The following is a 23,209-nucleotide window of genomic DNA, read 5'->3' on the forward strand; positions in this document are numbered from 1 at the left end:
AAACTTCATGGTATAGTTTGGGGGGAAAAAATCCATTTACAATGCTGTAGTGCCCCATGTTTACTCCCAGATTGCAGGCTTATGATTCTACTGTCCATTAGCAGTAATTACTTTGCTTAGGGCAAAGGAAGAGGAAAAAAAACAGAAATAGAGCAAGTAGGCTTCTTCTGGTAAGTAGAAATCTAGAAATCATCCATTCTCCCTTCCTCCCCCAAAAATTGTTAGCAAAGTTTAAACATAACAAATATGGGAAAAATTTTGTTATTTTACATTTATGACATCTTGTCATATATGGTTGTAGTAAAACTCGGTATTCTTTGAATGAATGAGAAAATTGTTGCTGTTAATGTGATGTCTTATGAGGAAATAAAGGATCCTTATTTTATCGGTGGAGGAACCAAGATTCAATCACTCATACTCCTGGGTTGCATTTATCATTTTTTTTTCCCCATTAATCCATGCCTTGAATATGACACTAAGGGACACTTTTGTTGTATGAAGATATAAGTATCTTCCTTAACATTAGCTTGGTTAGGGGAAGAATCCAGGATCTTTGTCATTTGGGCTCATCTCACTCTCCTACTTTCTGGCAAACCAGTTTCCATCTCAGGAGCTGTTTTCTTCTCTGTTAAAATCAGGTGATTGAACTGAGATGATTTCCAAAGCCCAGTCTAATTCTGCATTTTGAACCTAGAATCCTAATGTCCCTTAATACAGTATTTTTTTTTCCCACGAGCAGCAGGATTTTATCTGTCAGTTTTTTTTTTCCTCTTTTCTGCCCTCAGTATCTTGACTTTGGGAAGTCTTTGTCCTACATTTCCCTCACTGAAGCTTCTGGAGAAGGCCTCTTCCTCCTCCATTGTCAGAGCTAAGCCCATGTTTATTTCTCCCACACTAGTCCCAATTATTGTCTTTGATCTTCCCACTTTGCAGGTCTGTCCTTATACTGAATCTCCCTGACCCCACCATGTCACTTACTCTCCGACAGCAGAAGGAAGCACCCAGGTTTTGTAGTCTTATTACCTTGTTACTGTTATCTTGCATGGACACTCCCAACTGCTTCTTGACCACAGTAACATATGCTGAACTACTGGCCAAAGAATACCAGACAAACAGTGTGATGTGATCCAAAAAGCCTTAGATTGACAAGACCTGAGGTCATATTTCCTGTTATACTTAGCACTTGCCTGACCTTGGACAAATCAGACCCTTTCTCTGAGCCTCCCTTTTCTCTCTGAAATGGGAATAGTGTCATTTTTACTACCTACCTCACAGGGTTGTTGTGAGGAATATGCTGTGGGTCAGTATGACATCTTTGACTTTTAAATTTAGGACATATTCTGAAACTAACCACATATCCCTTTCCTAGACTTCATTGTTATACAGTTACCTATGAGGAAACCCATCTGCTGCTTTTCTACATGAACAGAAACTTAAGACTTCCTAATCTTTTTTTCATTGGCATTTCTTTACTAACATGCTTAGGATTTCTAAGAGAATGGGGGGTTCCACTTTGATACAGTTTCTTGAGACCCCCAATTTTTAAAATGAAAATGATTTGGTACCAGCTAATAGTGGGCCCCAACTGTTGGCATTTTATTGTCTTTTTTTCCTATTTGTCTGAATACAAAAAGATCAAAATCACATTTGTCTCATCTTGAATTTTATTCTCCTAAAACTGTTAGCAGATTTCATAGTTCACTCCATCATAAAGCAGCCTTTGAAACACTATGAATATTTGCTATGTCATGCCTAGCTTTATACTGAGACAGAAGTTATTAAAATCAATGTTCTTTTAGACTAACAGTTAAGGACAAACTCTTAGGCCAGGCAGTTAGAGCCTTCTAGGATCTTGACCCAAACTTACCTTTCCAACTGGAATATACACAGCATGTTGTCTCTTTTGTGCTTTGGCACACTCTATTCCAGCTACCTGAATAAATACCCTTTTGCACATCTCAACTCCCCAAGTTCTCCTGTAGAAATTCTTTAAGGCTGCCCAAATTACCACCCTCATTCTCCCCCAGGCACAGTCAGAGAGCATTTCTCCCATGATCATGGACTCCCATGGAGATTTGTTAAACATACTTTTATGACACCATGGTATTATGTGTATAATGACTTATTTAGCTTATGTTGGAGTGATTTTTATACATCTCATCTCCCTGATCATATTGGAAAGCCCTTGACACCAAGGTCATGTATATTTTCCTTTACCTGGTGACTTTCATAGGCTACAGGGTCTTTTTCTGTATTATTAGACACTCTGAATGGTTGAGGCAGCCTGCTAGAGTGATGAGGAACAACTGTTGATCTTAAAGTCATCAGAAAGACCTGATCAGCCTCCTGTCCTAGCTCTGAGACGTACCAGCTTTGAGACCCTGAGCAAGACATTCCTGATTTCTCTGAACCCCAGTTGCCTCCTTTGTAAAATGGTTGTGAAAGCCTGTAGGTCATTTTACCCTACTAGGATTGTGAGGAAAGTGCTTTTTACATGTGAAAAATAGTCAGTAGTTAACAGTGACTATGGTTGATTCTTGTCTTCAGAAGCACTGAGCTGAATCTTTCTTAGCCCAGGCAAGTGAGCCCTGGTTTTCTGGGGGTTTGGGGGGGAGGGAGGGAGGGGTGGGGGTACAAGCTTTTTTTTGACATGTGATATTTCATTCCTGAATTAAAGGGATGAAACAAAACCCATTTGTGTGACTGAGGGCAGAGCTTTTGAGCACAGACAGTGTTTGTTACCTTCAAAAATTCTTTGGATTGAATTTTAACATCTAACAGTCCAGTAAAATTTCTGAAGTAAAGAAATCATGACCGTAGGCAAAAAGATTAGGACTGAATTTTGAGTAGCCATATAGCAACCCACCCCATTGGGCTGTCACTGGGTGTTTGTTGTCCTACTTTGCACACTGCTAAATATGATAAATATTAGACTTTCTTCTTACATAATTTTCACTTACATTTTACAATGTTGGCTATTGTAGAGAAGATACGGTCAAAATAAGCTGCTTTATACTAACGTTTTTCACTGGTTTTTACAGCCATCTTTGAATCCAGAAGCTGGGAAACAGAATCATCCAAGCAGACCTGTTGGGACCCCTTCTGGAGTATGGGGTATGTGATGCTCCCTTCTCTCCTAGAAAATTCCGGGGGCATAAACTAAACTGGACTCATACTTGGGGGAAAGGAACAAAATTATTTTCTTTTTATTACTTTCCTTTTGTTGGCCCCAGTAATTATTGTTCCCCTTGTGAGAAAGTGTTCAGCAAGGCTTTCTGCAAGTAATAAAGTATATCAGCAAGTGTAGACAGGCCAGAATTACAGGCCAAATTGAGAAGGTGGAATTTGAGAGAGAGAAACATGAAGTCCTTCGCATGTTAAAAATAATCACCTTCTTAAGGATAGTCCACACTGCTTCCGAAGGAAGGCCTTTCCCAGACATTCTGTCTTCTCTGGATGGCTCTGTCTGTGTTACCTCCCCCACTGGAATGTGTAGTCCTTGAGGGCAGGAGGAATTTTTGCCTTTCTTAGTATTCTTAATGGTTAGCACACATAGTAAGTACTTAATAAATGCTTTTTGATTTGCTAGCCCACAACAAAACGGTATATATATATATATGTAAACACAATAGTTTGTACAGAAAAGGACCTTGGGTTTTTAGTGGAATATAGTAGTACTAATAATTAACTATGGGTGTGGCAGTTTTAAAAAACTAATCCAATTCTAAAACATGTTAAAAGACAGTATCTAGAACAGAGGTTCTTTTTTGTTTTTATTTTCAAAACTTTTTTTTTTATTAATTTATTTACTTTTAGTTTACAACATTCAGTTCCACAATCCTTTGAGTTTCAAGTTTTCTTCCCATCCCTCTCCTACCCCTCCCACACCCCGCCATGGCAGCATGTGATCAAATATAGGATCTACAATTATCTTCACATTAAACTTTAGTCAGATTGTAAAGGATTATAACCAATGGAATGAACATTGGGAAAGAGGAATCAAAACAAAACAAGAAAAAGAAAGAGAGCGAATAGTTTGCTTCAATCTGCATTCAGACTCTAGCTCTTTCTCTGGGTGTGGATATCTCTTTCCATCACAAGTCTTTTGGAGTTGTCTTATAACCTTATATTGCTGAGAGGAGCCCAGTCTATCAGAGTTGATCGTCACACATATGTTATAAAACATCTGTGATTGTGTACAGATTTCTCCTGGTTCTCCTCTTCTCACTGAACATCATTTTATATAAGTCTCTCCAGGTCCATCTGCTCCTCATTTCTTGTAGCACAATAGTATTCCATTACATTCATACACCACAACTTGCTCAGCTATTCCCCAATTGATGGGCATCCCCTTGATTTCCAATTCTTTGCCTCCACAAAAAGAGCTGCTATAAATATTTTTTACATACAGGTCCTCCTCCCACTTCTATGATCTCTTTGGGATACAACCCTAGAAGTGGTATTGCTGGGTCAAAGGGTATGCACTTATTTATAGACCTTTGGGCATAGTTCCACATTGCTCTCCAGAATGGTTGGATCACTTCACAACTTCTCCAAAAATGCACTAGTGTTCCAGTTTTTCCAGAGCCTCTCTAGCATTTATTATTTTCCTGTTTTATCATCTTAGCCAATCTGACTGATGAGGAGTACCTCAGAGTTGTTTTGATTTGCATTTCTCTAATCATTAGTGATTTAGAGCATTTTTTAATATGCTTATAGATATCTTTAATTTCATCCTCTGAAAACTGCCTATAGAATAGAGAGGTTCTTAACCTGGGATCTGTGAATTTGATTTTTTTTTTTTAATTTTGAAAACTTATTAGATATAAATGTTTTCCTTTGTGTTGTGTTTGTGTTTTAAAATTTTTTATGCATTTTAAACATTGTTCTGGGAAGGCATCTGTATGCTTCATAAACTTCCCTAAGGGGTCCACAAAATAGTAAAGGTCAAGAACCTTTGTTCTAGAATGGAGAGAGTAGAATTCTAACCTAATTCTGCCCTGGTCGCACACTATATTTAGAGCAACATGTTAAATTCTGGGAGCTGCTTTTTTTTTTTTTTTTTTGGGCCTTTTTGGAGGGTGGAAGGTAGGGCAATTGTGGTTAAGTGACTTGCCCAAGGTCACACAGCTAGTACTTGTGTCAAGTGTCCAAGGCCAGATTTGAACTCAGGTTCTTCTGACTCCAGGGCCAGTGATCTATTCACTGCGCCACCTAGCCACCCCTGAGAGCTGCATTTTAAAGAAGATCTTGACAAGTTGGAGGTGACCGTGGTGATACAGGGACTTAAGCCCATACTGGTTAGGTTGCAGGACATTTAGTCTCCAAAAAAAGGAGTTTTGGCCAAGGAGTTGGAGGGTGTGTGATCATTGCATTCTAGAAAATCAATTTAGACTTGCTCTTGCTGTTCTTGGTCTCTCAGAAAGCAGCTCTAAGAAGCAGTAGGTAGAGAAAGACAGGGCACTGTCTTGATACCAGGAAGAACTCTCTCACAAGAGATGTCTAGCAAAGCTGGAGAGTAAGCCTCCCAGTGGCTCCCTAGCTCTGGAGGTTTCCAAACTGAGACTCATTACTTGGTGGAGAGGGTATCAAAAATTCTCAGCTCTAAGTTAGACGAGATGAACACAGAGTTCCCTTCCATTGCTGTGGTTTTATGATTCTTATTTTTGTGTGAAACACTGTTGGAATATCCACATGTATCTGGGGAGTGTCTATCTATCTATCTATCTATCTAAAGGGAGATAGCATTGCCCTCTCTGAAATTCTCTCTCTCTACTTTGGCATCAGCTCCTATGGGTTCAGGCTCTGGGCAGATGGCACCCAACTGTATTCTCTCTCCCAGTATCCAGTCCTAAGTCACTGGCTGCCTTCAGGACTTGGATTGCATGAGCATCTCAGACTATTGTGACCAGAGTTTAACTCTTTCCCTTCATTCTCTGCTAAGGGTGGCATAGTCACCCAGGTTCCTATTTACCCATTAAACCTTGGTCCTCAGGGCAGCTAGGTGGCACAGTGAATAGAGCACTGGCCCTGGAGTCAGGGGAACCTGAGTTCAAATCCAGCCTCAGACACTTAACACTTACAAGCCGTGTGACCTTGGGCAAGTTGTTTAACCCCAACTGCCCTCCAAAAAACAAAACAAAAGAAAGAAAAAAACCTTAGTCCTTCCATCTGTCTCCCTCACCAGTGTCTGGTAAGTAGCCAAGTCTCATTACTTCTCCCTTTGTTCACACACTACAGAGGGGAACTAGTGCCCTTGGTTAGGCCCTTGCCATCTCTTATGTAGACTCATGCAGTAGCCTTCTTTTTTTTAGTTCCCAGCCTCCAGCCTTTCCCGTCTTCAATCCATCTTCCTAGGAACTCTCAAAAGAATATTCATAAACTCATGGCTGACCATGGCGCTTGCCTATTCACAGACCTTTAGTGGTCTTTTCTCTTTAGAATAAAATACAAACACATTAACTTGGCATTTAAAGCCCTTCATGGTCTGGCTCTAACCTATCTTTCAAGGCTTCTTTTACATTGCTTCCCCTTCATACATTCTACAATCTAGTTAAACTGGCTTGCCCGCTCTTTCTTTTCCTGAATTCACTACCTTTGTACATGCTATCCCCAGGCTTAGAATGCCCCTCTTATTACCCCTGCCTCTTAGAATCCCTAGCTTCAGTATAGCCTCAACTCAGATGCTCCCTCCTATGGGAAGCCTTGCCTGATCCTCCTAATTAACACTCTCCCTTTTCGAAATAATTTGTCTGTAATGATGCTTCCACTCTGTCAAATTTGCTGAAATCATTGAAGCCCCTGCTACCAGAACCACTGGCTGCATCCTCCACACATATCTGGAAATAGTATAGGCAAGCAATTTAAGAGGTTAAGAGAGAAGCCAGGGCTGCACCTAAGAACCTTCCTCCAAGGAGACTAAAAGGCACGTCTGCAATTCTAGCATTGGTTTGTCAAGGCATGTGGTGTCACTACCATCATATTCTTGGTTTCTCTCTAAATACCTTTCAACCACCCACAATAGAAACTTGACAGTGAGTAGAACCAGTATTAGCCACACTAAGATGACAGATTCAAGCCTTTTTTTCTCCCTCTTCTCCAACTCCTTCTCTCTCCCCCTTCCCTTCCTTTCCTCTTGTCTCCCTTGCTTTTCCTTCTCAGTTTCTCCTTTCCTTTCCCTCCCCATTTTCTCCTCATATCTCTTTTCCCTTCCTGTTCCCTTTCCCTTTCTCTTTAGAGCAGCCACCAAGTACACATCACTCTTGAGGAGCCATCCCAGTGTGTGACACCTTGGGATGGAGCCAGGGTGTACTTTTAGAGAATTTGCTTAGAACAAGACACAGACCCTCATTTTCTTTTTGCTTAAAAGGCCATACTCTCCTCCTCCTCCTCCTCCTCCTCTTCTTCTTCTTCTTCTTCCTCTTCCTTCTTCCTTCTTTTCTCTACTCCTTCCTTCTTCCTACTTCTCACTCACCTAAACAGAATCAAAATGTGGTTTCTGTAAATTAGATTCAGAAGGCTCCCTAATGGTCATACTGTTTGTACCCTGTGACAAATCCTAGGCTTCTGACAATCTGCACCTTGTCTTCAATCTTTTTTGAGGGCTGCTAATGTCTCTCCTAGACAGTAGCTGTACTTTAGGGGACTTTTTAGTGCTGTTGCCTCGTGTCAGAAGGTTCACAGTCTCATCTTTGTCACCTTCTAGTCACCATAGCTTAGGAGAGGGGCTCTGTTCAATCAGTCTGCTCAGTCAGTAAGCGTTTTTTAAATACTTCCCCTGTGAATGAACCAATGAATGATTGAAAAGGCATTTATTAAATGCTTACTATGCACCAAACACTGTGCTCAACTCTAGGGACAAACAAAAAAAAATGAGACAGTCCCTGTTCTCAAGGAGCTCACACTCTTGGGAAGATAGTATATAAAAGAAAGTTCAGCTGCAGGGCAAATTGAAAGGCTTAGGAGTACTTAGTCTGCATCATTGTGTGGGGCCAAGGTCCTGGCTTTGCTAGGCATCTGGAGAGAATAGAGGCAAAGTAGTTGGTAAAGCCTAGAGAACCATAGAGGCCAAGGTAGGTCAGATGGCAAGGCCTGGTGGTCCTCCAGTTCCCTAGGAGCAGTACGTAGATTTGGTGACTTGCATCTCCTCCACGTCCTGTGATCAGTGGAACAGTCTGGACTGGGTCAGGGTTAAGGGAAAGGCAATATTTCTGGGACTTTGTTTCTGTCCCAGAAAGCATTTTTCTGCCTATGCGCCCTCAAGGATCCTTGCCTTAGGTCTAGAGTTGGGAGGGACCTTGGAAGCCATCTAATCTAACCCCCTCATAAGGAAACTCAGGCCCAGGGTGGTTCTGTGTCTTACTTGTGGTCCCAGGTATAGAGGCAGGATGTGAACCTGGCTCCTCTGGCTCTACAGCCAGTGCTCAAGAAATTTAAACTCTGCTGATCATGTTCTTTTTGTGCACCCCAGAAATTAAGGGCTAAGGAGCTAGAGGGTCCCTGCTGCCTAGGCCTGCACTGTTTTTTTCTACCCTCTCTGAATTACTGTCTTTCACAGAAAATCCTCCGAGTGCCAAGCAACCTACCAAGATGCTGGTCATCAAAAAGGTTTCCAAAGAGGATCCTGCTGCTGCCTTCTCTGCTGCATTCACCTCACCAGGACCTCACCTTGCAAATGGGAACAAGCCCACAACTATTGTCCCAAGTGTCTACAAAAACCTCGTCCCAAAGCCGGCAGCACCTCCTTCCAAGGTACCAGTTTGTGGGATGAGGACTTTTGAGTTGGAGCAGAAAGAGCTTGAGTTTCATTCTATTTATTAATTGAACAAATATTTATTGAGAACTTGGCACTGGTGGGTGCTATGGACAAAACCAAGAATGGTTTTTGATAGTTCTTGATCCCAACAAGCTTAGTCTATGTGAAAAAACTCTCATATCTACAGATTAACTGCATGCTGGGTGAGGTGTCATGGTATTTACAAAAAGCAGTTAAGCAGAGTCTCCCTTCCTATAACTTACCATGTACTTTGAAACAAAACATGTAAATCAACTATTAAATAAGAAATAAGATTTTATAGGGTCCTATGGGATTCATTGCCAAATGATTGTACAAACAGCTGCTAATAGAATTTCAAAAGGAGAAAGATCTATAGAAGAGGAAGCATTTGATCTGGGTATTTCAGGGTAGATGAAGGAAAAAAGATATTCCCAGCCAGTGGAAGAGGAAGAAAAAAACTGAATGAGCAAAACAAAAAGCTGACTCACAAGTCAGTGAGGAAAACAGTTTGGGGATTTGTGAGGGACTGGAACTCAGGGCTAGGTCATGGAAGTGTCTTGTGCATTGAGATGAGAACTGAAGTAACAAGGGTGGGAGTCAAGGGAGAATAGCACCAACAGCAGAGAACTGAATCTTAGAAACGCCTTTGTTTAAGAGGAGGTAGGAGACAGGGAGTTCTGCCACAATTTGTCCCAGAAGTCAGTAGTGAAGAAGTAAAGGGGAAACAGAGGCCACTGGACTTAACAATTAGGTTGTAGATGATCTTTGAGAAGGAAGCCAGACTACCAAGGATTGAGGAGAGAATAGTTTAGTATAATAGACTAGGAAAGGAATAAGTATGTACTAATGGCTTTGCAACCATTATCTTTGATTCAACCATTATATTTGATTCTCACTCCAACTCTGTGATGTAGGTGCTATTATTATCCCCATTTTGCAGTTCAGGAAACTGAAACAGATTATATGACTTGACCAGAGTCATACAGCCCGATTTAAACTCCAGTCTTTGACTCCAGATGCAGTACTCTATCCACTACACCATCCAACTGCTTCTAATTATTAAAGGCTGGATTTAACAGATTAGAAGGCAAAGACTGGGTTCAGATCCTGTCTTTGATACATATAGCTTGCAATCATGTCTGTGTCACAACTTTTCAATGTCACAGGTGACTGGGATTCTTAAGGTTATGAAATGTTTGATGATCTAATGGTCCTCTTAGATTGGGAAGTCCTTGAGAACAGAGAGAGCATTCTTCTCTTTCTACAGTAGTGATTAGCGCAGGGCCTGACACACAGTAGGTACTTACTTAAGGCTTGTTGACTGATCTACATCACTGGAGGAAATTTCCACCTCAGCAAAGATACTGATACAACTGCAAATGCTTTGTTCAAGTAGGACAAGGAAAGAAAGGAATGCGATAGGAAAGGACTTGTGAAATAACAGGGAAAGGAAGCAACAGGAAGGTGAGAGAGCAAAACAAATTGGAGGTGATCGATGGGCAGGGTCCAGGAGAAGCAAGATTCCAGCTAGTAGAGGGATTATTCTTAGAGCAAAGGGATGGTTGGCCCTCAGACTATATAGAGAGAATATGATATCTGCACTTTCAGGTCAGAATCTGTGAAAATCAGGCAGCAAGTATTTATTAAGTGCCTGTTGTGTTCAAGGCCCTGGGGAAATAAGGACAAGTGAAACAATCCCTACTTGCAAGAAGCTGACTTTTTTTCCTTTTAAAGCAATCAGGGTTAAGTAACTTGCCCAAGGTTACAAGGCCAGTTATTTCTGGGTGTGGTGCTAAGTATCTGAGCCCAGATTTGATCTCCCAGTGCTCTTACTCGCTGTGCTACCTGGCTGCCCCTGCTGACTGTATTCTAATAGGGGTGACAAGTACATTAAAATGCAGCATACAGACGGCCAGGTGGTGAAGTGAGTAAGAGCGCTGGCCCCAGAGTCGGGACACCTGGCATCGGTTCCGGCCTCAGATACTTCACACCCACACACACGCACAAAAACTAGCCATGTAACCTTGAGCAAGTTACTTAACTCCAATTGCTTTAAAAAAAATGTAGCATAAATTTAAATTTTAATAAATACAAAGTAGTTAGAGAAGACATTAGCAATGAGAAGGACCAGGAAAGACGTGTAGAAGGTGGTATTTGAATCTTAAAGGAAGAAAAGTAATGACAGAAGGCATTTGAGACCCAGGGGGATGGTCAGTGCAAAGGATTAAAGACAGGAGACAGTACCATGTCTGAGGATCAGGAGGCTGGATTATACCTAGAATTTAGGAGTGAGGATAATGTCCACTGAGGCTGAAAGATAGGTTGGAGCCAATTTGTGAAGGCTTTTAAAATAAATGTTTATTGGATCTTCAAGGTAATAGGAAATTGCTGGGATTGAGTAGGTCTCCAGTGACATGATTCGATCTGTATTTAATGAAACTGATTTTGTCAGCAGTGTGAAGCATGAAGTGAAGTGAGGAGAGATTTAAGTGATGGAGACTAGTTAGGAAGTTATTTCAAGATGTGAAGAGGGTAGTAGCTATCTATGTGCCTGGCACAGTGCTGAGCCCCAGGGATGCAAAGAAAGGCAGAAATACAGTCCCTGACTTCAAGATAATTCTGCCTTGTTTTATTTGTTCTCTCTCCATCTTTAAAGTGAAGTGAACTGGGTTACCAAGAATCCCTTTAATAGAAAGGCAAGCTATAGGACATAAGACATGGTGCTAGAGAGAACAAAGACTGGAGAAGCATCTGCATTAGACCAGGTCTACAAAGGGTACTTCTGTGCTGGTAGCCTTATAGTTGTGGGGACTGTAGCAGCTCACAAGGGATTTGAAAGAGTAGAAAATAGCCAAAGCATGGGAAAATCTCAAACTTTATTAATACTTAAAAAAATGAATAAGAGAATATTGACAACTCCCAGTCTATCTACCTACTTTCCATCTCTACAAGTATTTGAGACCTGTGTCCAGATGTATTAGAGAATGACCATATTAGGAGGGAAGAGAGAGACTTGCTTCTACCATGGAACCATATCTTTACTATCCCACGGTTGACTAAAATAGAGGATAAGATTCCAGGATTGATTGGGTAGAGCAGAATGCCATCTTGAAGGATCTCTTCCTCCACGGTGTCTCCCATCCATACATCAAAATCATTCACACCCACTACACACATGTCTCGCCATCTTCCTGCCATGCTTTGGCCTCTGACTGAGACCAAGGCCCAGCGCTCTAGCTTCTGTCCTAGTGTCATGGGCTTCTGATTCTTGGGATGTATATTAGAGATTACCTGTCCCAAACCCACCACTTTCCTCTGTGACCGTTTTCCTTAATCCCTGCCCCCTCCCCACGTACTCTGTGATCCAGTGACAGTAGCCTCCTTGCTCTCTGTGTGTGTGTGTACATCTTTGACCTCCAACTGTAGGTACAATAATTACATCAGTACCACCATACCTAGAAAAGGACTATTGGTCAGTCACAAATTTATTAAGTCCTTAACTATTTATCAGCTACTGTACTAAGGCTTGGGGATACAAACAAAGGCAAATACATGATCTCTATCGTCCCTCAAGGAATGCATAGGTAACACATACATGTGGAAAGTATCCGCTGTAAGTGGAAGCAAGTCTCAAAAGGAAGGCAGAGGCGGTAGGGGGCTACGAGAACGGCCTCTTCCACAAGGTAGGATTTGAACTGAGTCTTAAATGGGGCCTTGAAGAAGAGATGAGGAAAAGGAGCATTCCACAGATGGGAGAGAGCCCGCGAAGAGGAGCCGCAGTCAGAGTATCGTGCAAGGACCAGCAGGCTGGTCTATGTCCCTGGTTTGCAGACAACAAGGAGGGGAGAAGGTGTAAGAAGACTGGCGAGGTAGGGAAGAGCCAGGTTATGAAGGGCTTTAAAAAACCAGCCAAAAGATTTTCTATTTGATCCTGGAGGTGATAGGAAACCATTAGAGTTTATTGGTTAGGGGGATTGATTAGATCTGTGCTTTATAAAGATCTCTATAGCAACAGTGAAGGATGGACTGAAGTGAGGAGAGAAATGAGTCAGGAAGACCAGATGGCAACCCCATAGCAAGCGTCCCTTGTGAGGTGATGAGTGTCCATACCAAAGATATCGCTGTGAGAGTGCAGAGAAGGGATAAATATAAGAAATGTGAAGGCAGAAATGATGAATTTTTCATCTCTTCCTGTCTTCTGGCTCCTTCCTTCTACCTACAAACATGTTCCTGGCTCCTCCAGCCTCAGAAACTTGACATCAATCCCCACTAGCTGTTGTCCTGTGTCTCTCCTCGCTTTTCTGACTAACCTTCTTGAGAAGACCTTCTACATTCAGATCCTTTACTTCCTGTCCTCTCCCTCTCTTTTTCATTCTGGCCTCCAGACTCAGCAGTCAGCTGAATAGAAACAGCTCTTACCAGAGTTACCATTGAATTGGTAAATCTAATGACCTTTTCTCCAGCATAGTCAGGAAGACCGTAGTTCAGTTCCACCCTCAGTCACTTACTACCTGTGTAACCCTGGAAAAGTCACTTAATCTCTTAATTTCCTCAACTTTAAAATGGAGATCATAATAATAACTACCTTAAAGAGTTGTGAGGAACAACTGAGATAATATCCTTTAGCATTCAGCACAGTTCCTGGCACGTAGTTTTGTGCTTAATAAATGCTTTTTCCCTTCCTTTTCCATTCATTACTTCTCTGCAGCTCTTAATGCTATCAGTCACTATTTTCTCCTTTGTATCCTTTTCTTTTGAAGTTTTAATATCACTGATAATCTCCTCTCATCTGTCTGACCACTTCTGTCTTTCTGATTGGATCTTTATTCAGGCCTTGTCCTCTAACTGCAGTGCATATCCCTTAAATGCTTTGTCCTGGGCCATTTTATCTTCTTTTTATATACTATTTCCCCTTGATGATCTCAGCAACTTATATGGATGGATTTTCAACTTCAGGCTTAGGAATCCAGCCCTAACATCTCTTGTGCCCTGCCCTCCATTCTCAAATCGCCAACTGCCTATCGGATATCTTAAACTGGATGTCCCGCAGATACATATGTGTGTGTATGTGTGGGGTTTTTTTTTTTTTGCCTTTTGGAGGGCAGTTAGGGTTAAGTAACTTATCCAAGGTTACACGGCTAGTTTTTTTGTGTGTGGGTGTTAAGTGTCTGAGGCTAGAACCGAACTCGGGTCCTCCTGACTCCGGGGCCAGCGTTTTACTCACTGTGCCACCTAGCCGCCCCCTTCCTTCCTTTCTTACCAAAGCACTACCATCCTTACAGTGCCCCAAGCTCACGGCCTCAACTATTCTCTAATCACCCAAATTCAGTCTGTTGCCATGGGCCATTGATTTTACCAACTCTAGTGCCAGACCCTCATCACTTAAACACTTGAGCTACTGAAGTAGTCTTCTGTTTGGATTCTGCTTGCACTCAAGTTCGTCATCTCTTCAGCTCTGGTTCTCCAAGGGATCTGAAGTGAAGGAAAGAGATGCAAGGGTTATGACTTGGGAAAGAACTGAGAGTTGGCGGCATTGGAGATCAGAATGAAGATGAAGAGTGCAGTTAAGAGTTACAATCCCTGTGACTTCCCAAACCAGATCCCCCTTATAAGACTGCTGCTTCCTTGTGTGTGTTCTCTTCTCTGTTTAGAATGTAAAGTCCTTGAAAGCAGAAACTCCCTAGATTTTTTTTAATTTGTTTCCCCAGTGTCTGGAACATACAAATTGCTTAATAAATGTTGTTCATTCATTAGTTTGATTCCTAAGAGGGGCAGCTAGGGGGCTCAGTGAATTGAACACAGGCCCTCAGGAGGACCTGAGTTCAAATCCAGATTCAGACACTTGATACTTGCTTGTAGTGTGACCTTGCCTTCCCTCCTCAAAAAAAAATATTTCCTAAGAAATTGCTACAGATAAAGCCTTATTAAGTGACCCTCTGATGATAGCATCAGGCAAGTCATAAAACATCAATCTCATTTTTTCTTCTTTATCTTCTGTCTCTTTATGTCTACTGGCTGCTTCCCTACTGACTACAGATATGCCTGTGTCTCCCCCTTCCTCAAAAAACTCTCACTTGGTCCTTCTGTCTCTGTTAACTGTTGTCCTATATTTCTTCTTACCTTGTAGGGCTAAACTCGAGAAGTCCACATTAAGTGTCTCTACTTTCTGTCTTCTTACTCTGTTCTTAACAAAGTCTGGCTTCTGAATTCATCATTCATCTGAAACTGCTTCCTCCAAAATTAGTAACGACCTTTTAGTTGCCAAATCTAGTGACCTTTTCTTAATCCCCATCCTTTTTGACCTCTCTGCAACTTTTGACACTGTTGATCTCCTGGGTACTCTCTTGTCTCTAGGTTTTCAGATCACCACCGTCCCCTAGTTTACCTATCTGTTCTTACTCTGTCTCCTTTGCTGAATCTTCTTCCAAGTCACATCCATTCACTGTAGATATTCCACAAGGCTCTGTTAGACCTTTATCTTTTCCCTCTGTACTACTTCACTTCACCAACTCCTGTGGATTCAGTTATCGTCTCTGTGCTGATGATTCTCAGATTTTCACTGACCTCCAAGTCTTAAAGCTCCAACTGCCTATTGGGCATCTTGAACTGGATATCCTACAGTCTTCTTAAACTCTGCGTCCAAAACTGAGTTCATTATTTTTCACTCCAAACTCCTATTTTCCTAACATTCCTATTACTATCAAAGGCACCACCATATAGCCTCCCAGTCACCCAGGCTCTCAGTAGGTGTCATCTTTGACTATTTTCACCCCTTCCCATATCCAGTCTGTTGCCAAGTCCTGTTGATTCAGCCTTTGCAGCTTCTTTCATTTACAGCCCACCATCACCTCTATTGTCACAATGCTACCTATCTAAGATTTCACACTGACTATTGGCCAATTGAAAGAGAAGATAGGCTGGTTAGGTAGTGGGAGAGCTGGGAGAACTTGCCTTGCTTCTGGCCTGAAGCCACAGATGGGAAGGTTGGGGGAGTGTCATAGAACGGGCTGCAAGTGGCATCATCGTGGAGGATAGCTAGATCTCTTGGTTCCATTGGAATGTACTGTTCTGGGAGTTGATCTTGTGAAGTTCTTCTCTTTGATCACAAATTACCACCTAGACACATCACCTGCAACTCCAAATTCAGCATGGCCAAAATTTTTCCCAAGCTTCCCATATTCATTCCCTTCTTTCCCCTGTTCTTCCTGACTTCACTATTTGTGGAACCATTTACAGTCTCCTATGTTTGGAATCTTGGTGTTTGTTAGTTAGAATTCTTCCTGTTCTTGTTTTATTTGTCACATCTAATCAGTCCTTGGTGGTTCAAGTGCCCCATGACCCTTCTCAGTTGCTTCCCTTGCTTCTCCCATTGCTAACATCCCAGACTGAACTCTACCTCCTCCAGTCTCTCCATCACCTGCTGCTCATGGAAAACATGTAGGCTCTTTGCCTGTTGTTTAGAGTCCTCCACTGTCCAGTTGTATGAGACTTAAAAGTAGCAGTAGCAGTTAGAAAGGCCCAGCGCCTCCCTCCATCCCACACTGACTGTGTGACCCCTCGAAGCAACTTCTCAGTGTTATGTGTGATCTACAGTGTAGAATAAGTCCAGTCCCAGCTTCTCCCCACATACTCTGTGCTTTAACCAAACTATCATTTTCTTTGTCCTCTAAATACACTTTTTTGGTACTAAACATTCCCTTCCTCCTCTTATTCTTTGAAGCTTCAGTCAGACACCATTCCTTGGGGCAGCTGGGTGGCACAATGGATAGGACTCAGGGCCTGGAGTCAGAAAGGCATGAGTTCAAATTTGACCTCAGACACTTTCTAGCTGTGTGATACTAGGAAAATCACTGAACCTGTTTGACTCCATTTCTCTTGTCTTTAAAAATGAAGTAATTATTACCCATGAGTATCCTTCCTACCAGGGCTATTTTGTGGATCAAATGAGACAATAATTGTGAAGTGCTTTGTAGAGTGCCTGGCACGCAGTGAACTATGTAAATTGATGTTGTTGTCACTGTTGGTATTATTATTATTTTTCTGTCTGCTTTCCATCATTGCCTGTAGGACATTGATATCTTGTTGAATTGATTTTTCTCCTTCACACTTCATAAGATTTATCATTTATCTTAAAATTCCCATCATGTATTATTGTCTCTTACATAGTGTGTATATCTTATATGACGATCCAGGCCACATCTCATTCAAGCTTTGTCTCCCCAACCGGCCTCTAGTGGCCTGCTTCACCCAGGAGGGGCTTTCTCGTTGGCTGCTGTAGTGCATCCAAATAAGTCCAGTCCTAGCCCTCTCCCCACATACTCTGTGGCAGAGACTGAAGGACTGTCTTTTCCTGAGAGTGCTGCAGCAGCAAGCACCAGCATCTTAGGGTCTTCTTCATACCACCTGACAGCTTTGGTGTGCTCTTCAGGGAACCCTGTTCTATCTTTGCATGGTTTATATAGCCACAGTCAAGACCAACAAGGGAGCCGTGTTCATATGGACAGCTACACTGGGAGAAGCAGCCTTGGAGGAGGTCAGCAGAGTCAGGGTGCAAGGAAATGCCAGATGAGGCTCCCTGTATCACCCACACCACCTAGAGACAGGATAGGCCAGATCATAAGGACATGTATGACCAGCACCACTCAGACAGTGGGATTTCATGCAAAACATACCTCCCAGGCCCCATTCTTCCATTCCTGCCATTTTTCTGCCATCTCTGGGCTTCCCACACTGCAGTGATACAGCTTTAGCAGTTCAGCCAGCTTGGCAAAGGAGTCAGTTTGGAGGATGATGCCAAGAATGATAGAGTAGGCTTAGCAGGGGAAAGAGGTACCCAGAGCCCTCTTGACTAGGCAAGGAAATGTCTACCCAGATGGTACTCTTGAGCCCAGTTCCTCACTCCCTTCTTCTCACAGTTTAGTCTGTCTCTCCCACAGGCAGACCCAAACTCCCTCATCCAACCAGGATTCCTTACCCAGATTCTCCTCTTCTCCTAAAGAAGCATCCCAACTTCCCTCTGTTTTCCCTTCTGCCCCTAAACAGGGAAGAGAAAGGCAGATAGTCTGTGGGTGAACTTGAAGTCAGATTTCCTAACCAGCTCGGGGACTGTTTGTTCTGTGGCCTAACTGCCCTTTGCTGTTTTCTTCCCCCACAGCCCAGTCCATGGAAAGCGACCAGGACAGAACACAAAGCAGGCTCGCTCTCCTCTAGCCGGGATTCTGCCTTCACCAGTCCAGTTGCTGTCACCAAACCAGTAGTACTGGCAAGTGGCTCAGTACTTCCCTCTCCCAAAGAGGTGAGTGGGACCAGCCAGAGCTACCAAAGATGGAAATGGCATTTCCCAGGGACTTCAGGGCCTTGTCTGTTTTCCTTACTAATAACATAGCTCTCATGGCTGATAGGTGGTGCCATAGTGAACAGGACTCTGGACCTGGAGTCAGGAAGACTCATCTTCCTGAGTTCAAATGTGGCCTCAGACACTGACTAACTGTGTGACCCTGGGCAAGTACTTAACCCTGTTGGCCTCAGTTTACTCGTCTGTAAAATGAGCTGGAGAAGGAAATGGCAAGCCACTCTGATATCTTTGCCACAAAAAACCAAATGGGGTCACAGAGAATCAGACATGGCTGAACACCAACACAAATTGACATTCTGGTAGCTGTGCTGGTCTCTATCACTAATGAAATACTTGACCACAGATGAGATTCCAAGAACCTCTGGACCTTCCAGAGGTCCAGAGAAGGCCTACAGTGGTCTGCCCCTATTTTTTGTTATTTTGCTTCCAATCAGTAGGTAGATGAGAGAAGATTTCGGAGGAGGAATCAGTGAAAACCACTGGCCCACATCATTATTAGAGCATTGGATGTTTCATTTGTTTTTTAAATAGCTCTGCTACTTCCTGTCCTATATGTGACCATAGGCCAACCATTTCATATCTTGGCCTCAGTTTCTTCAGCTGTAGAATAAGGGGGTTAGTCCTAGAGGATCTTGAAGGTCATTTCCAGCTTGAAATGAAATCCTTCATGCTGTGAACCTGAGAAAGAGGGTCATTTTATTGCACACGTTTGCTAGGTGTTCCCCAAGATGCCTAGGGCTAGCATATGTTAACAGGATTTTAAATGTAGACTGGAGAGGACTGGTCTCTAACCTGTGAAAAGTTAATATGAGATGGTAACAATAGAAGGGCACCTTAGAGGAGAAAGTGGAGGTTCAAGTACTAGCCTAAGGTCACATAATGGAACAGCTAAGCATCTCTAGGATTCTAGTCCATTACTGTTTCCACCATGCTACCTGCCTCTCCTTAGATGCAGATGCAGTCTCTGTCTTCACCTCACTTGCAGTCTAACCAGCTGAGATAGGCCAGTGGGTCATAACTATAAATATTCAGGGGGTCGCACAGATCTACATGTACCCATTGAATTCATGTTGATACATAGATAAATGTCTTTCAGCTCAGTGATGCTATTCTCAGCTTTTATAATGTATAAGTTAGAATTTTTAATAGCGTCTGGGACTTTGTGAAAATATTTATCAGTTTACAGATATTTTTGACTCATAGTGAAGAAAAAGTATGTCAGAGGTTGGGTTGACATATTCAAGCATAGGTTCAACCTGGGAAAGCTTCCTAGAGGAAGTGGGTGTTTTCAAATTGTGATTCAGAAAGTGAATGACATAGACTGGGCCCCTGGGTATAGATGACATTATGTGACTATTCTAGAAAGGTTTTCCAAAAAAGTTAAAATTATGGTTTTAGATTGACTATGGATGAAAAAAGAAAATATTTAGTGGGTGAGAAATGGGGCATGTTGAAATAGTCCAGAAACTGATTTCATGTAGAACATGACAGCCAGAAATGACTTGTCTGCCAGGAGGTAGACCAATCAAGGGAGAATTGATACCTTTAGTACCTACCAATTTCCCCTGGTACTTGTGAGACTCAGATAAGATAATGCATCCAAAGTTCTTTGCAGTGTTACATATACATTTCTGCTTCTGTTGGGAAGACCTCACTACCTCCCTGAGCAACCCATTTCAATTTTAAACAGCTGGAGTTGTTTAGAAATACCATCCATTGAGCTGAAATCTGACTATAATTCTGTTTCACCTCCCGTTTTGTTCCTAGCTCTGCCCTCCAGGTCCAAGTTCATCCATCTTCCCTATGGCTGCCCTCGAAATAATTATCCATAGTTAACATGTTGTATCCTTCTCTTCCCCCATCCCCTTCCCTAACTTCTCTCCAAACACTTGTTTCTGCCTAGTGGGTGTGAGTAGGTGAGCTGCCTGACTAGTTGGCCTAGTTTTTTCCTTCTTCCTAAAGGATTCTCTGTAGGCTTTTGTTTTTCCATACTGCAATTTTTATCAGTTCCTTTTTATAGTTTTATTTTATTTTATTGACTCAAAGAGATTGCTTCAATCCCTATGTCTGAAGTGGCCTATATTGCTCCCTCATCAAACCCATTCTCACTTAATGGTATAAGATTGCATTGATCCTACCAGTGGTTTCGATTACATGGGACTTTACTCTTTGTTTTACTTGTTCATTTGGCTGAGTTTATAATAAATTGTTATTATTTTTTAATTGAATTGGCCTAAATCATCTTGGAGCAAAATTGCTCATCCTCAGTACTTTCTAAGAGTTATTTCCAAACGAAGGCCATGCAGTGGGGCACACCATCTTTTCCTTTTTGTGAGTTTGAAACAGCCATATTTGAGGAAATCATCACCTGATTATTTGACATGGAACCACACTGATACTGGCATCAGTTTGATATCCCAATTTGTTCAATATCCCTGAAACTTTGTAAACCATAAGCATGGTGGGAGGGACTTAACCTTTATGATTATTTTTAAATACTATTTTTCTTTTAAGTCTGAGACTACCTGGTATACATACCATGTGACCCAGATGAATTGAGTTACATTTGTCTAAGCTAATGAATATTGTGTGTGTGCGTGTGAAAGACGTTGGCTGGAATGGGTCTGTGTGGCAATCTGATGACTGCTTCTAAATCCAAGTAGAATTGTGGGTGCTCCTGGCTAAGTTCCCTGGGCAGTTTGGATACCCCAGATTTCAACATCTGCTAGCCTAGACCTTAGTACAGGTAACACACCCAAATAAGATTCAGCCTGAAATCTTTTGGACTTAACAGTAGAGAAGGTGCCAGTGACTTGAACATCAAAAGGACCCGTAAATGCCTTTGGCAAAGCTGCTAACAGGAGACACAAACAGGCATCTTCTGGCACTAACAGAATAATTGGCCATGTTATTTCATCTTCCTGTTCTAGGCCTAAATGAGACTGGTCCCAGTTATCTCAGAGTCATTGATGAGTTTTGGTTTTTACACCAGTCATTTCTTAATAAATCTCTGCTCCTCCCTCCACTCCCAAGAAGTCTCCCTTTCAACAAAGGAAATCATTTAAGCCAAACCAGTGATACTGGCTACAACTGACAGTATGTACATTTAGTATCAACAAATACTTACTAAGTGCCTACTGTGTGCCCAGTACTGCATTAGCATTAACAATACAAGCATGAAACTATCTGTGCTTATAGGGAGCTTACATATTCGTGGGAGAGAAGGGTGTGTGTCTGTATAGTGTAACTATTATGTGAATAAACACAGATATACAAAGTAGTTAAATACAAGATAGTTTGAGGGGGAAGGCACTGACAGTTGGAAGATTAGGAAAGTTTCATGCAGAAGGTAGTATTTGAGCTTTATATTTTTTAAAATAAATTTTATATTTTTTGGCATTTGTTTTTTAAAATCTTGAATTCTGAATTGTTTCCAACTCCTCATCCATTGAGAAGACAAGCACAATTATACATGTGAAGTCATGCAAAACATTTCCATATTGAAAAAATATTCCATGCTGCAAAAAAAAGAAAAAGAAAGTTAAAAAAAATCTGCTTCAGTCTGCACTTAGAATTCTTCATTCTTTCTCTGGAGGTGGATAGCATTTTTCATCAAGTTCTTTGGAATTGTCTTAGATCATTTTATTTATCGTATATCATAAAGGTGAAGTCTCCCACCACATCTGTGATTTCAAACTTTGAGGGATGTTAGATAAATTGAGATGTTAAACTCATACCATTATTTTCCTGGTTCTGTTTACTTCACTTTGCATCAGTTCATATAAGTCTCCCCAGGTTTTTCTGAAACTGTTCTGCTTGTCATTTTTTGTAGCACAGTAATGTTCCATCACAATCGTAAACCACAAATTGTTTGGTCATTCTCCAATTAATGGACATCCCCTCAATTTCCAGTTCTTTGCCACCACAAAGAAAGCTGCTATAAACATTTTAGTTCCTTTTCCTTTTCTGTGCCTCCAAAAGGCATAGAGACCTAGCAGTGGTATTGCTGAGTCAAAAAACATTGAACTTCATCTTAAAGAGAGGGGTTGTCAATCAGAATCTGATCCTCCACTGGTGCTTTAGCTATAGGATGCCCCACTGCCCTTTAGTAAAGGGGCTGTAAGACATAGCTGTCTGAGGAAGCTCTTGAATACAACTTTGCATGTGCTACACTGTGAAATTACTAATGAGCCCAGCCTTGTGCCAGCCACCATAAATATGGGAGCAGAATGAATTGGTCTGTCCTCAAGGAGCTCACATTCTCTGGGCCTTCTATTTCACCAGGAGAGGGGTACTCCAGGCAAGAAACTCCACCAGTGCCTCTTGGTACTTTATCTGCACCTCAGCCTGAGTATGTCTGCCCAGAGTCGAACATCTAACTCAGATCTTCATTGCTCCAAGGCCAGCTCCCCACCACCTACACCACACCATCTCTCATGTGAACACACATGGGCTGGGTGGGAAATAAAGAAGGCTTTTTGTACAAGGCAGTGCTTAAGGCCAATCAGTTAAGGAAGGAAGTGAGGGCCAGATTTACTGGATAAAAGAACACTCCATACCTTCCTCTCTATGCCTGAGTCTGCTTAAAACCATCCTTTGCCTTCATGGAAACCTCCAATCCTATAACCCTTAAGTGTTTTTTCAGGCTATGAGCCCTGCTCTGACTTCTCTTTCCTACCTTTGAGTGCTTCTCACTAAGCCGTACACTGCCTTCTGTTCTTGAATCCCTCACCCCTCCATCCTGTTTTCCTCATCTCTTGCTGTGCTCCCACCATCTATCTCCTCTTCTGCTGCTGACTGGATCAAGAAGTCTTACAGCCACACAGACCAGGTGCAATAGAAATAATAACAAATGGGAAAAGAACCCATATATACAAAAATATTTATAGCAGATCTTTTCATGGTGACCAAGAACTAGAAATTGAGAAGATGCCCATCCATTGGGGAATGGCTAAACAAGTTGTTGTTTAGTATTGGAATACTATTGTACTATAAGAAATGATGAACATGGGGCGGCTAGGTGGTGCATTGAATAGAGCACCAGCCCTGGAGTCAGGAGGACCTGAGACCAAATCCAG

The 23,209-nt window shown here is 42.0% G+C and overlaps 2 protein-coding genes across 5 annotated transcripts in view; one reads left to right on the forward strand and one right to left on the reverse strand.

Moving 5' to 3' along the window:
• Positions 1-23,209, reverse strand: part of LOC138165029 (nuclear autoantigenic sperm protein-like) — a 570,370-nt gene that overhangs the window by 373,927 nt on the left and 173,234 nt on the right. The gene's annotated exons all lie outside the window — the stretch shown is intronic.
• The window catches only part of LOC138165024 (vasculin-like protein 1), an 80,738-nt gene that overhangs the window by 47,648 nt on the left and 9,881 nt on the right, over positions 1-23,209 (forward strand). For all 4 annotated transcript variants that reach the window (XM_069093087.1, XM_069093090.1, XM_069093088.1 and 1 more), the window contains 3 exons: positions 3,042-3,114; positions 8,558-8,751; positions 17,931-18,071. In XM_069093087.1, the coding sequence (XP_068949188.1) occupies positions 3,042-3,114; positions 8,558-8,751; positions 17,931-18,071 (408 nt within the window). The remainder of the gene's footprint in view (positions 1-3,041; positions 3,115-8,557; positions 8,752-17,930; positions 18,072-23,209) is intronic.

This window comes from Petaurus breviceps, unplaced genomic scaffold, assembly GCF_028583685.1.
Source record: "Petaurus breviceps papuanus isolate PSGF00001 unplaced genomic scaffold, PetGlider_PUasm1.0 207, whole genome shotgun sequence".
Taxonomy (NCBI): Eukaryota; Metazoa; Chordata; class Mammalia; order Diprotodontia; family Petauridae; genus Petaurus; species Petaurus breviceps.